This window comes from Xiphophorus maculatus, chromosome 5 (genome assembly GCF_002775205.1).
Source record: "Xiphophorus maculatus strain JP 163 A chromosome 5, X_maculatus-5.0-male, whole genome shotgun sequence".
NCBI classification, from domain to species: domain Eukaryota; kingdom Metazoa; phylum Chordata; class Actinopteri; order Cyprinodontiformes; family Poeciliidae; genus Xiphophorus; species Xiphophorus maculatus.
Window position 1 is genome coordinate 12,109,852 of NC_036447.1, and position 14,586 is coordinate 12,124,437.

At 36.1% G+C, this 14,586-nt stretch overlaps 2 protein-coding genes across 3 annotated transcripts; both read right to left on the bottom strand.

The window, feature by feature from the left end:
* Positions 1 to 529: 529 nt before the first annotated feature.
* On the bottom strand, positions 530 to 6,152 carry LOC102236419. Of its 2 annotated transcripts, none has more exons than XM_023333390.1 (5): positions 3,218 to 6,152; positions 2,720 to 3,112; positions 2,017 to 2,163; positions 1,870 to 1,925; positions 530 to 1,674 (listed from the first exon to the last, which is right to left on the bottom strand). In XM_023333390.1, the coding sequence occupies exons 1-5, from the start codon at positions 3,252 to 3,254 to the stop codon at positions 1,558 to 1,560; spliced, it is 750 nt and encodes a 249-aa protein (XP_023189158.1). In that variant the 5' UTR covers positions 3,255 to 6,152; the 3' UTR covers positions 530 to 1,557. The 2 variants fall into 2 exon arrangements, with proteins under 2 accessions (XP_023189158.1, XP_023189157.1); XM_023333389.1 differs by having other exon boundaries at positions 1,870 to 1,931.
* Positions 6,153 to 10,466: 4,314 nt separating this feature from the next.
* On the bottom strand, positions 10,467 to 14,085 carry LOC111608694. The gene is made up of 5 exons (XM_023334491.1): positions 14,005 to 14,085; positions 13,474 to 13,863; positions 12,191 to 12,337; positions 12,035 to 12,096; positions 10,467 to 11,891 (listed from the first exon to the last, which is right to left on the bottom strand). Exons 1-5 carry the CDS (start codon positions 14,039 to 14,041, stop codon positions 11,769 to 11,771), a joined length of 759 nt encoding a protein of 252 aa, XP_023190259.1. The 5' UTR covers positions 14,042 to 14,085; the 3' UTR covers positions 10,467 to 11,768.
* Between the last annotated feature and the right edge of the window lie 501 nt (positions 14,086 to 14,586).

Sequence of the window (14,586 nt, forward strand, 5' to 3'; positions counted from 1 at the left end):
TTTTATGATAGCATATTAAATGTAACATAACATATAATAAAATGCTACGTTTTATGGCTATCCACACAATTTCACTCTGAATGCAGACTGCAAGATACTGAAAGAAGTCTCCTGAAACTCTAAGCCAGGGGTCCCCAAACTTTCTCCTGTGAGGGCCACATAACTTGTCCCTTCTCTGATGGGGGGCCGGGGTCATTTTGTAACAGAAAAAGTGTGACGATTGTAAGAGTGCTAAACATAAAAATTTATTGTTTTTCAGAAAGCACAATCAAATAACCTTTTCTGGATTCTTCAGAGAACAAAAGTCAGGAAATAACACTATTTATGAAATAAATAATAACCAAATAACACTGGGTTCTCCACATAAAAAAAAGGGTTAGGGTCAATTATATGCATGTATAAAATAGTTACTAACTAATAGTTAATAATAAATAAAGTTCATTACTCAGGAACATTTTATTACAAAAGTCCAACTTATCAAATAAAAATGCACATATATGAAAATACTCTGGTATTGTTCAGGGGGCCGGACCAAATGTGGAGGCGGGCCGCATCTGGCCCGCGGGCCGTAGTTTGGGGACCACTGCTCTAAGCTGTTGACACATAATTCATAGCAGACTCTTGCTACTGTGGACAGAAAAACAAAGAGACTGCTCAAACGTAGCCTTCTTTAGAAACTCTTACACATAAAAGAGAGACCATGTTTTGGACAGCTTAGTCCAAAGTGAAATTGTTTGTATATGACACATATAGGACACATATGACATAAATGAAATGCAAAAACAAAAACAAAAAAATGAAAAAGAAAGACATACACCAAGAGTACGGAGCAAGAGGTGTCATGATTTTGGGAATGCTTTAATTAATCATGAATTTTATGTGGTTTGAAGAAAATGTAAGAATATCTGTGAAAAAAATGTTTTAAAAAGCTGAAATGGAACAAAACCTTTTGACATTACAAATACCCACAAAATATGAGTAAAATCATCTAAGACTCGGAATATGAAACGTCCTGGCATGAGTTGAGCTTGTGATTTTGATCTGAACTGAAACCTCATGGTTGTAGATGCAAGAAGCTTTTCAAACATCAAAGCTGCAAATGAGGATTGGGGCAAACTTTCTTTTAGACTGCTAGACTGTTCAGGGAAGTTTCTAACTGAAGTTATTTCAAGTAAAATGTGTAACACTAGCTAGAGAGTATAAGGTTCCCTAACATGTTTGTCAGCTAGAAAACCTTTTTTTCTTTGCTATTATAAAACATAGTTTGTTTTTGACATAAGTAAATAATTTCTTTTACAGAAACAAAAGAAAGTGTCTTGATCAAACACAAAGGCTTTTTAAATTAAATGTACATAATACTTATATTCAGAAGTTATATTTTGCTATGAGACATGTGAAAATAATTTAAAAAAATAAGCATTTAACAAGGCAACCTAATTTTTCCTCAACCATATGTTAAAATGTCCATGAAACATTTATGAAAAGGATGAAAAACTTTTGTCAAAGTTTAGGTTTGAAGGACAATACAAAAAAGGGAATACATTGATCTTTGTCGGATTACATGCAAGGAGAATGTGAATCTTCATTGGCGCTATACTTGACTTTCACTGTCTTCTTCTTTGGTCTCTTTGATAGCTGATGGACTTCCAAGGCAGCATAGCATATGTCTTCATCCTAACATTTGAAATTCAGAATTACTAAAACATACTATTATGACAACCTTTATATAGTGGAAGGACAATGATAAAAAAAGGGATAACAGACTCGCTGGTTTTCATTGAAAAATGTAACTACAACACGTGGGCAGATAATTGTGCCACAAAGAATACCTGTGCTTTACCAACTGGCAAAAAAGGTTTGTATCGTTACCTGCGTCTCTTCCGTGTATCTTTTTTGTTCAGATTGATTTTTGTTGTCTTGATCTCCTTTACCTCAAAGAAGGAATATATCCACTTAGTAATATTTCATCACAATAGCTTAACTTTAAATAAGCAAAAGAGTGGATTGTTGTAATACCTGTCTTCTGACAAAGCAAGTAAATTAAAAGTGAGGAGAAAACAACTGAGAGAAGAAAAATAGTCGGGCACAGAGAGAAGAGCAGCTTCCAGCAGTCATCACAGTCATCCACTGTCTTCTTAAAGTCAGAACAGCTTCCACAGGTGTCTTGATCAAACACAAAGGCTTTTTAAATTAAATGTACATAATATTTCTATTCAGAAGTTATATTTTGCTATGAGATACTCAATCCAACATTTGTGTTTTGGTTTATATATTGAAAAAGCACAATACTATAAAAAGTTGTGAGAATGAACTTAATGTATGGAGAATAGTTTCCTTCTTTTTTTCTGGCAACAATATCTATTCTGGATCTAAAACAATGTAGCAAATTCCATAAAAAGCTTGGTATTTTTTCATTATAGCTTGAAGGAAATTTACCAAGCTTTAAAAGTTATTTTTATCTGTCGATAGTATTTTATCCTTTTTCTTAGTTTGAGCCCATTTCTCCTTTCTAAAGTTAATATACCCTAAAATTACAAATTGTGTGCCTAAGTCGGTGCATAATACAAAATAACATTTGGAATATTGTAATTTTTCTCCTCTCCACCTATGGTTTTGTTCAAGAAAGCATTTAATCTTTGTTAACACTTCTTTTTTAAGTGTAGCTTTTCTTAGGAAACACAGTCACAACACAATACATAGGAAATTCAAAACTGCTTACCGAGGATGAGATTTGTAGAGATATTCCCATACGTAAAAATGTCTTTACGGAAGATGTTCTTCTCATTGTCTTTCTCCACTTTTGTCTCTTCGGTTCCACAGTAATAGAAGCCCACATCTGAATTAGTGGCATTTATAACCAGTAGATCATAAGACTCTGAAGATTCATTTTTAAAAAATTTCAAACGTGGAAATTTTGTTCCAGGTTTTAACTGATTCATAGCCGTTAAAACATAATGAGACTGATCTCTAAGGGAGCAGTTCCTGAAGAACCAGATCACAAATACTCCAGTTGATACTTTGCAGTCACAGTATAGAGTGATGTTTTCTCCAGGTCTGAAGGTCACCTCCTGCACTGATTCAGAAATGCAATAATGACTGCAGAATATTAGTCCTGAAAGAAAAATAAATTCTAATGTAACTTGTCATCATCATAGTATGACATCAAGATTGTTTATATTTTTGGATAATAAATGTCACTCAAATGTTAAAAAGTTACCTAAGAAAAAAATCAAAATCGTCTGCAGTCCATCCATGGTGGAAGTTACGTTGAGCTCAAAGAAAGGCTTACAGGTTTATAGAGGTCGATAAGATGACATAGATCTTTCCATTGAAGAAGAAGCAGCTGTTGATTGGCTGGTTGAATGGAACGTTTCATTCTGTGGTTTTACAGACGCCAGTGTTCAAAATACAGTTAGGCTTTTTGAATTGTTGCAACATGGTGAGATTTGGTAAAGAGTCTAAATCAAACCAACCGCACTACAAGTTTTAAGTTTGATGCTTCAGAGCAGGGCAAGTTTTCATTTGTCAGTTTCAATACAAACTTACATACTCAGTTTGTAAGTATGTACAAGTGAGTACATACTGTCATGTCCAAAAGATCCAAATCTTACCAAATAAGATACAAGATTTACAGATTTAAAATCCATTTTATCTTATTACTTGTACATTGCTTTTGCATCACATAGTGTGTTTACTCAAAATATGATTAATCAAAATTTTGTTTGCAATACAAGTTTTGCATTATTGGTAACCATAACTTCTACCATGAAATAATTAGAAAACATGAGGTCAAAGTTTAGTCAAGACCAGTAAAAATAAAATTAATATTGGATTAAGTTCTTAGAGAGTCCGATTTCATATTGTATCAGCAACAATGGTCTGAAACAACAACAGCAAAACAAAACAAAACAAAAAATACAATAAGATAAAAAACAAAAGCATATAAAACAAATGCAAAAAAGAACAGCTTTTACTCCACAAACTTGATTTCCATAAGCCATAATAGTACATTGTATAAGTTTGTGTCATTACAGTCCAATTGTACAAAACTTTCTAAAGAGTCACCAGAAATTTATAATTTTTGGCTTTTTTTTAGTTGTTCCATGTTTATGCCTTACAGTCTCTGAAAAAAACTGCTTCTAAATATTTTGAATTCACTTTTACATGCTAGCAAACTCACATGTATTTACAACTGTTGCTGCAGGGCTCTATCTTCACACAGATCCTTTCTGATGATTTGACCTTTGTATGTTCCTTTGCTCATCATGTTTAATATTTGATCTCAACTTAATCTCAAAACAATTACATTTTCTTTTTCATTTTTTTTTATCTCATCCTCCTCCTTAGATGTGGCAATCATCACAACTTATTTCTAGGTTTCAACATCACACTCTAACTGCTTAACTTTTACAAGCTAAGGCAGTACAGTAGGGAAATGGTAACCAGGTAATCAGCATACAGTTATCCTTACTTTTTACATGTTTTTACTGGTATTTTAACTAGTTATCCTTGGGGATTATTTACTTATTCAAACTCAGAATATTAGATATGCCTTAGAACCTTTTGGGAAAGCCCATGATGATAGCATGACACTGTAAGCTTCTGGGCTTCTTTTGGTGTATTTTTACTTCTCTAGTTATGGAAACAGTAACTCTGGTTCAAATATGCAGTCACTATTCAGATTGATGGTTTCTCCTGACCTTGCATTCATCCGTAGCACAGATGCTGCACTGCGCAAATAATTATACAAAATAAGGTCTGGACTAGAATTTAGGGAATCAAGTCTTCAAACAAGATTAAAAGATTTTAAATGGAAAATAAGCAATATGTACAAAAGTGCTAAAAGGAAATCGTACTCAAACTGATTTTGGGAAATGTTGTTTAGAAGTAAAAGAAATATTAACACAACTAGAATCTTCTGCTATCCATCAAAGTTTGACTATGATGCAAAGCTGAGAGATGGTTAAAGTTTTGACCCATACTTTAAGTAACAAGTCTATAGAATTTGTTGATTGGCTGCTTAAGATTAAACTAAATTCACTTTAATGAAACTATTTGACCCAAAGAGAAACATAAACTGTAGTGAAACCTGTTTAATTTAATGTTATTCAATGTTAAGTTCATCTGCTGAGGCCACCTAGTGGCAAATGTTATAATTTTGTCTATTGCTGGTTCACTGACGCCGTCTTGTGGTCACTTTTATTACTACAACTTGTTTATCAGAAAGGAAGGTCTGTTGATCTCCATACCAGTAGGTGGCGGTAATGCACGCCATTAAGTTGCTTGCCAACCGCCATTAAAATAAATCAAAAAGAAGAAGAAGAAGGCCTGTTGATCCATGTGCTCCGAAAGAAGCCCTTTTTGTTGTGTTTTCGTTAATCTAAATGCGAAAAAGGGAAAACAGCATCGTCTGTAAGTACTGTTCTAATTTGCTTGTCATATAAATCATAATTTGTAACCCGTTGACATGTTTATGTGAAGATAGACATTTACTTATGTCAGCCCAATATGTTAGCCTAGCTGGCATTCATTTTCTGTACCTTTGTGTGTTACAGTTTTACACGATCCTCATTAAACCCTGCTAAAGAACCACATGGAGTGCGTCTTGGTGGACGGATGGGAAAGTGTTTAGCTACCTGTATAGCTGAGTTACTGCTAAAAGTCACAGTGCTTTGCGAGGCAAGGACATAAACGTTGTAGTAACTCTTCAAATGCTTCTTTAGATATGATGTCGGCTGTTGACAGGAAGATTCATCTGTACCTGCCTGTAACACAGCAAATGCCAATACGCCTCTGACTGAAGAAACTTTGTTGTTGTCAATTATTCTCTTATTTTATGAAGCGTTTATCATTGCACACTCATTTGATATTGGCTCTGATATTTTGCATCTTGGTGCAAACATATCACCAAACATATCTTGGTACAAACTTGAGCTTCCTTAAGAAGAATTCTACTCCGTTTTTTCTTGTTGACAGCTTCACTGTTGCGTCTCCAGTCTGGTCTGTAGTTTAGGTGAACATTGTGATATTTACTTTTCACCCCCTCTACTTTTTCAACCACAATAGAAATAGCATTTTGCATATTCCCATTTCACATGAAATCTACATTGATCACCCTCTTTCTCTCAAGATTATTGAGTTATTTCTACACAGTCCCACAAAGAAATCCACCACATCTTGGTACACACTTCTGCATAAAATCAACATTAAAATAATATTCATGCAGACACCCTTTCCTGTAAAATTCTGGCAAGTCAATAATTTGCACAACCAAGCCCATTTACAAGGCACTGATGACACCTACTGGCTGTTCCAGTGTATGACTACAGAAGTTTGAGTTACAGCAGTACAGTAACTAGGAGTCAAAACAGGAAATCCTGCCCTTTATATATATAGATATATGTATATATATCTATATATATATATATATATAGATATATATACATATATGTATATATGTATATATACATATATATAGATATATGTATATATATCTATATATATATATAAAAAGGCCATATATATATTTCCATGAAATATCATGGAATGTTATGCTTATTGTAGGTGCTAAGTCTCAGTAATTTTGTCACATGTAAAGTTCTCTCAAGGAGAAACAGACTTGACACTTACAAGGCCTGAGTTTTGACAGCATAACTGTTTCACTTTCTCGTAGCTGTAAACAGTCCATTTTGACTAATCTGCAGGCTTAATCTGTCTACACGTCATCCTCTGCAGATTAACAGGGGGCTGTTTGTCAGTGAGGGTTTCCGGTGTATTTTACACAACAAAAAGGTTGTGGATGGTGGTTAGTTTTACTGGCAGCTTTGTTTTCTTTAATGTTTCAATGGAAACTATATAACCTTTACTTGACCACCTTGTCAGAAAATCAATATATTTGCTTTACGTAAAGCTGCAGATGTAAAAAGGGTAAAAAAGTAAATAAATAGTTTGTCTGACCCAAAATCAGGCTTCAATGCAGTTTACTTCATGCCTTCATTTCTGAGTTACCTTTGTATAAAAAACCCCTATATTTTAAGTGCAGAAGTGCTAAACCAATAGGTCATACAGTGACAGAAGATTGGTGATTATTAAAAACAATATCTAATTTTGGAGAAAAAAATAAATGCAGACACTTTGACACAGAATGGAAAGGCAGCTGTGTAAAATAATGGACTGTAAAACTGAATTTATCTGCATGTCCAATCTCTTTGCATGTATACTTCTGCAGAGATATGAAGGAGCTGTTTGTCAGTCTGCATTTCCTGTAACATTCACCACACAAAAAGAGTTCGGGGGTTTGAATTGGCCATACTGTCCGCTCAGTGTTGTCTCATAAAAGCATGTAAATTATTTACAGCTTCTTTAGATAAGCAACTTATTAAGATGTCCAATTTTCTTCTTCAGATAAATGTCAGCACTTTATAACTGAATGTAAAAAAAATAAAATAAAACAAAACAAAACAATAAAAGTCCCAGCCATTATAAATTTGATAAATTTTAAAATTTATAATGCAAATGCAAGTCAGGACTGTTTTGAGTGCTCTGACTGGGAGATGTTCAAGGCAGCAGCCACTTACAACGACCAGATCAACGTCGATGAGTACGCCATGACTGTGTCAGCCTACTTCAACAAGTGCACAGAGGACGTCAGCATCACTAAGAACATTATCACCCAGGCCAACCAAAAACCCTGGATGACTAAGGAGGTACGGGAAATGCTAAAAGCACGGAACTCAGCCTTCAAGTCTGGCGACAAGGAGGCACTGAGGACAGCGAGAGCCAACTTGAACCGTGCTATCAGGTTAGCAAAGCGAACCCACAGTCGGAAAATACAGGAGTTCTTCCACGACACCAGCAACACCAGGAGTATGTGGCAAGGCATAAAGGCGATCACAGATTACAATCCATCCTCCCCCCCAGTGGGTGAAATTGATGCTGACTTTCTAAATGGACTCAATAACTTCTTTGGGAGGTTCGAGGCACTGAACAGTACTCCGGCAAAGAAAACTGTTCCCCACCAGGAAGAGGAGGCACTCTGCCTGGACACAGCCGATGTGTTGAAGACTCTGAAAAGAGTCAACCCACGAAAGGCCCCAGACCCCGACAACATACCTGGGCGAGTGTTCAGGGAATGCGCAGGTCAGCTGGCTGGTGTCCTAACAGACATTTTTAACACCTCACTGGACCAAGCCACAGTGCCAGCCTGTCTCAAAACTGCCTCCATCATTCCGGTGCCAAAGAAACCTCAAGTCACCTCTTTCAACGATTACCGGCCTGTGGCACTGACTCCCATCATGATGAAGTGCTTTGAAAGGCTGGTAAAAGAACACATCGTCTCCAGACTCCCCCCCCACATTCGACCCGTTCCAGTTTGCCTACCGCCGAAACCGCTTCACTGAGGACGCTATCTCCTCTGCCCTACACCTGAGCCTGGCTCACCTGGGGGAGAAGAACACTCATGTGCGGATGTTGTTCCTGGACTTCAGCTCAGCGTTCAACACAATCATCCCACAGCATCTGGCAGAAAAACTGGGACACCTGGGCTTCAGCACCCCCCTGTGCAACTGGCTGCTAGACTTCCTCACCGACAGACCTCAGTCAGTCCGGATCGGACAACACACCTCCGATGTCATCACCCTCAGCACAGGTTCCCCTCAGGGCTGCGTCCTGAGCCCTCTGCTGTTCACTCTGATGTCACACGACTGCGTCCGCAGGTTCGCCACCAACCACATCGTGAAGTTCGCGGACGACACAACGGTGGTGGGCCTCATCAGAGACGACAACGACCTGGACTACGTTGACAAGACGAAGGAGATGATCGTCGACTTCAGGAAGAACCGGCCCAGCCACGCTCCACTGCTCATCAACAGCTCGGCTGTGGAGGTGGTCAGCAGCACCAAATTCCTGGGGGTGCACATCACAAACGACCTGACCTGGACTGGGAACACCACGTCTCTGGTCAAGAGGGCACAGAAACGCTTGTATTTCCTGCGGAGGATGAGAAGAGCACACCTGCCCCCGCCCATCCTCAAGACATTCTACAGAAGCACCATAGAGAGCATTCTGACCAGCTGCCTCTCTGTGTGGTGTGGAAGCTGCAGCGCCTCCGACTGGAAGAACGTGAGGAGAGTGGTGCGGACAGCAGAGAGGATTATCGGGGCCCCCCTTCCCTCCATTCAGGACATTTCATCCCAGCGCTGCGTGTCCCGAGGCCGAAACATCATCAGTGACCCCTCACACCCCCACCATGGACTGTTCTCCCTGCTGCCCTCTGGAAAGAGGTTCCGCAGCATCCGGTGCAGGTCCACCAGGTTCCGAAACAGCTTTTTCCCACTTGCCATAAGACTGCTGAACTCTTAACTGGACTGCACTCAAAATTCTGGTCTCCACTTCATACCTTGCACATGTACAGAGCTAAGTAACTCCATTTTACTGTCAGTCCTGCACTTTATATTTTATATTCATATTTATATTCATATTTTATACTGTATTTTATTTTATTCTGGAGTAACCTCACAACATTGGAACCTCAAAACATTGTCCTGAGCCGTATGCAACGAAATTTCGTTCTGTATACACCCTGTGCATGTAAAATGACAATAAAGTCAGTCTAAGTCTAAGTCTAAGTAAATAAAAAAATGTTTTTACTCTATCAGAATGTTTTGGGTAGGTTTAGAAACCCTCCTTTTGAGTTGACTCCTTACTATAACTCAACAATAAAACACTGTGGCTTCAAAGTTTGTCTCAAGAAATCTAGGAAGGCTTGTATTGTTCCTGATGAGTCATTGATGGTGTTTGAAGCCTGTCTGCTTCATAATGAGATTTGAGTAATGAGTAATTTCAACATATACAGACTGCAATGATCAGCTCACATGCAGATCCTAAGTGCTGGTGATTTGTTAGTTTGTGTGTGATATAAAGGTGCATTTTCAGTTTGTGAGAAAACAAGCAACTCATGTGGGAACATTTTGAACCAATAGAGCACTTGTGTCAAACTAGAGGCCCAGGGGCCAAATCTGGTCTTCCATGGCTTTTTTGTGTGGTCCTCAAGACTCCAGACACCAAATTACATCCAACAGTCCACCCAGTTTTCTGTTATTGTGGAAATTTACGTAAAATCAACAGATTCCCACATTTTCCCCCCGCTAATGTGTAACTGTAAGTTTATTGGAAATTTTCCACAACAATGGTCAAAAACATTGGTTTTAACTGACCACTAACTCCCACCTGTACATGGCAGAATTTTGTGTTTTTACTACACCGCTGCCTCAGCCTAATTTAACATCAAGTTATTCTTCCGTCATCATATGACGATTGACAAATTCACAACTAACGTCATACACAAAAACAAATATTGCAAAATTCCTTGAAACTATTTCTAAGTTGGTTCCACAAAACTAGTGATTTTAATTGCAAAAAGATTTTTTAAAAATTACAGTCAGTCGCAAAATCATGAAAGGACTGAACAATATGAAAAGATGTTTATTTTTAAGTAGTACTTATAAAATGCAGAAACAGGTATAATGTTTTTTTAGAAGAATTAAAAATACCAACAAACACTCTGTAACCTTGCTGAGAGCCTTCACAGAAAACATAGCAGGAAAGGATACATCATAGGAAACCATTTGGAATGGAATTCCTACAACCCAGGCTGTGGCTAGATTAATTGGTTTGTAATGTATAGAGATGGCAGGCTTGAAGATAATTTCTTTATTGCTCTTTGACACACTTTGCTTTTAATTTTGGTCTATTGACTTCAAGAACTAAAGTTTTACTTAATCCACTTCTCAAGAAAATTTGTTTTTATCATTATGGTGGAAACTATGTTAATGTGCTCTTCATATGACCATCCAAAATAGCCTATTTTTGGCCTTCAATTTGTTAAAACAAGCTGATATTAAAAATGCATTAACTCTTGCCCTTTATTATTTAGTTTTCGTCATTTGCATAAGAATTAAATTGGAAGAACCTAGCTGGTGAATTACTTTTTTAATTATTATTATTTTATTCCCTTTGTTAGAATCTGGTGTTGTTTGTTTGATTTTGGAATTTTGTCACTTTTGGTGTTCCATAGGTTTTCTTTTTCTATTTAGTCTTAAACTGTCATGTGAATTCATATTCTGCTTTTAAAATGTATTTTGCATGTATATAATTCTAAAACTTGACCTTCAACTTATAAATTCCTGAAGTTCTTACACGTTCAGTATTATTTCATGGTAAAAGCTTTCTTAGTACAAAGGCAACCTAAAGAGCTCCAAGACAAACAAACTAACCTGCTGCTTAAGGTCTCAAGGCCGACAGGGACCCCTAATAGTGATTTTTTTGTAAAATAGAAAGCAGGTTTTACAAGGTCATATTAAACGTCAAATTTAATTTTAATTTTAGCAATTTTAACCAATAGTCACTTTTAAGAATAAAAATTGGGGTCCACAGAGAAAAATTCTAAATGACAAAATATGACAATTGGGTTGTACTGGAAAAGAGGCAGAGAAAAATTACTTTGTTTTGTCAATGTATATGCTACATAGAAGAAATGTTAAAAAAAAAAAACCCAGAATGAATGTAGGACATATACGCCTTTAAACATGTTTTGGAATTAGGTCTGGGATGATGTACAATGGTTTTATTGTTAAAAAACAAAAATAAGTTTTCTGAAATACATAATTTATTTTTTTTAAATCTGCCATTAAATTCTTAGGGAATGGGAGAAAGAGCACAACTGGTACTTATTGTTCAGGACTAAAACTTCAGAGTTCAGTGTCAATCTCCTACACCACAGATGTTTTGAGGTCAGAATATGTGCTGAAGTCTGAAGGCTGGGTTTTCCTCTTCCTCTTTGGTCTCTGCGATGGTCGATGGATTTCGAGAGCTGCGTAGCAAACATTTTCATCCTAAAATTCAAGATATTTTTTAAAAATTTTAACAAATGTTGGGGCCTGATATTTTAGATAGAAGCATAAACCTGTCCTAGTAATGTGTCAGTTAAAAATGACATGATTTGCCATAATCAGATTACATGTAAGTAGTTTTTTACCTGTGTTTCCCTGGTTTGTCTTCTCATTTCAAGTCTCCTATTGTTTTCTTGAGCTTTTTTAGCTTTAGGAAGGAATGCAAAATGCTAAGATTAATTCTCAGGATCAAAGAGTCATTATGACAGCTATAAATAAAAAAGGACAAAATTCACAAGTACCTGCTTTCTGGTAAATCAGATAAACTGTAGCTGAGGAAATGAGGACAAAAAGAAGAGCAAGAGCTGGACAGAGGGAAAAGAGCATCTTCCAGCATGCAGCACAGTCCTCTGCAGTCTGGGTGATATTTGAATGACAAACAGTTTGATCTGTATTGAGAACAAACATTTTTCAAAGACTCAATTAATGTGTAAATGTTTCATTTCAACAACATATCAGGCAGTAATATTTTTGTTTTGGAGTGCAGTCAGGGAAGAGATTTGAATCTTTTAGATTCAAGGCAGGAACTTGAATCTCCACAGAGTTGAAAATTAAATCTAAAGATTAACGAGGTGGAAAGGTGACCTCCTTTAGAATATTCCTGAAAAAGTTAATTTCCGGATCTCAATTCCATACAAAGTGAAGCACATTATATAGATTACTTTTTGCACAGACTGATGCTTACAAGCCATTATTTCTATTAATTCTAATGAATTTTTGTCATAAAGAACCACATTTATACCACATTTGTTTATTTATCAGGCCGTTGAAAAAATATTTGTAATTGCGAAATGTGGCCTCAATGAAATGTAAATTTAATACCTACTGAAAGGTTGCTGATTTTAAAGGGCACTTTTGATTCGACAAAAGAGCCTCGCTGGAATGCATATTCTAGCCTATTGAATATGACTGGATATAAAACCTGAGCTGGAGTATGATTTAATAAGAAAAATGTCTTTATTTGCTTTTTCTATAATTTTTTGAGTAATCATTAGCTACTAAGAATGAAGCTGCTTTATGGAGACATTAAAGTAGAGAGGTTGTGAGTAAATTTTAAGAATTCCAAAAATAATATTTTATTTTATTGTGAACTATGAATGAAGTTACACTACTTTGGGGATATTCATTAATATAACTGTTTCCCCAGGGTCTCTATTATCTCAGTGTCAAAACTCTTTTGAAGAAATAAACATATGTAAAAATTGTAGAATGACAATCACTCAAAACTTTTCAGTTTTGTTTCAGCATTTACATAATAAATAACATGATGTTTCACATTGTCAAGCTTTTTGATAAGATATCAAAGCATTTAAAGAATAACTCAGCAAAATTGATTTTCATCAACAAGATAATCATATTTTGCTAAAACCTCTAAGTGTGATTCTTGTGTTTTTGATGTTTGTAAATTTGTTTAGACTCAATACTTTTGTTTTTCCTCCTCTATATTTATGTCCGTATTTTGTCAGGTAATTAGATTCCCATGATCACTTTTAGAATTTTCATGTAATTAGAAGAAAATACTTACCAAGTGTGATCTTTGTGATGATGTTGCCATATTGGTGGATTGTCTTCTGCAACATATTTTTATTTTTGTCTTTCTCCACCTTTGTCTCTTTAGTTCCACAGTAATAGAGCCCTTCATCAGAATTGCTGGCGTGCACAATCAGCAGGTCATAGGAATCAAATGTAAAGTTCTTCAGAAATTTGAAACGAGGAAATATCTTTTCTGTTCCAAAATCAGTCTTTACATTTAGAACAAGAGTTGGTTTGTCTTCATGTGAAGAATTCTTGTACCAAACAATATACACTCCAGATGACTGCTTGCAGTCACAGTAGAGAAGAATGTTTTCTCCAGGTCTGGCAGTCAACTGCACCACTGATGTAGAAATGGAAAAACGACTCCATAAAGCAACTCCTGGAACAGAAATACAGTAATAAGATTTTCTTCAGTTAAATTTCAGCAGAACAACAGTCAAACATCCTGTATAAATTAAAAATATATGAAATACTTTTTAAACATTTCTCATAAACTGCTATTCAGTCAATTTGAAATTACCGAAGCAAACCACCAGAGCGACATGTAGCTGGTTCATGGTTGATGTTGACCTGGAGCTAGAGGGCAGTTTCACAGCCTCTATTTGCGGATATAGTTATGTTGTAGTGAAACTTTTTCCATTAAAGGAGTTGTTGTTGCTGATTGGCTAGTTGAATGGAACATTGTGTGGTCTGTATGTTGATAGTCGTGTATAAAGTGAAGAGTGACTGGTTTTCAGTTTCTGCTTTGTGAGACAATCATAAAAAAGGAAAACAATCAAAAAAGAAAACAAAGAATTGAGAGGTTTAATTTTAGTTGGTCTCCTGAAATCCAAACATACATACTGCTTTACTGAATATGGTTAAAATTGTACATATTATGTGTAGTTGTGAAGATCATCTTAAAATACTTATATAATAATACATTTTAATTGTATAGCACTTTTCCAAGCACTCAGAGACATTCTACAGGAAGCAAGTTAATGTACAAACAGAACACTAAGTACATCAAACACTTAAATATAGAGCATGTTAAAAAATCTACAAAAACAGGACCATTGTAATACATTAAAAGTTGATATACAATGGCATGTTTTTAGATATG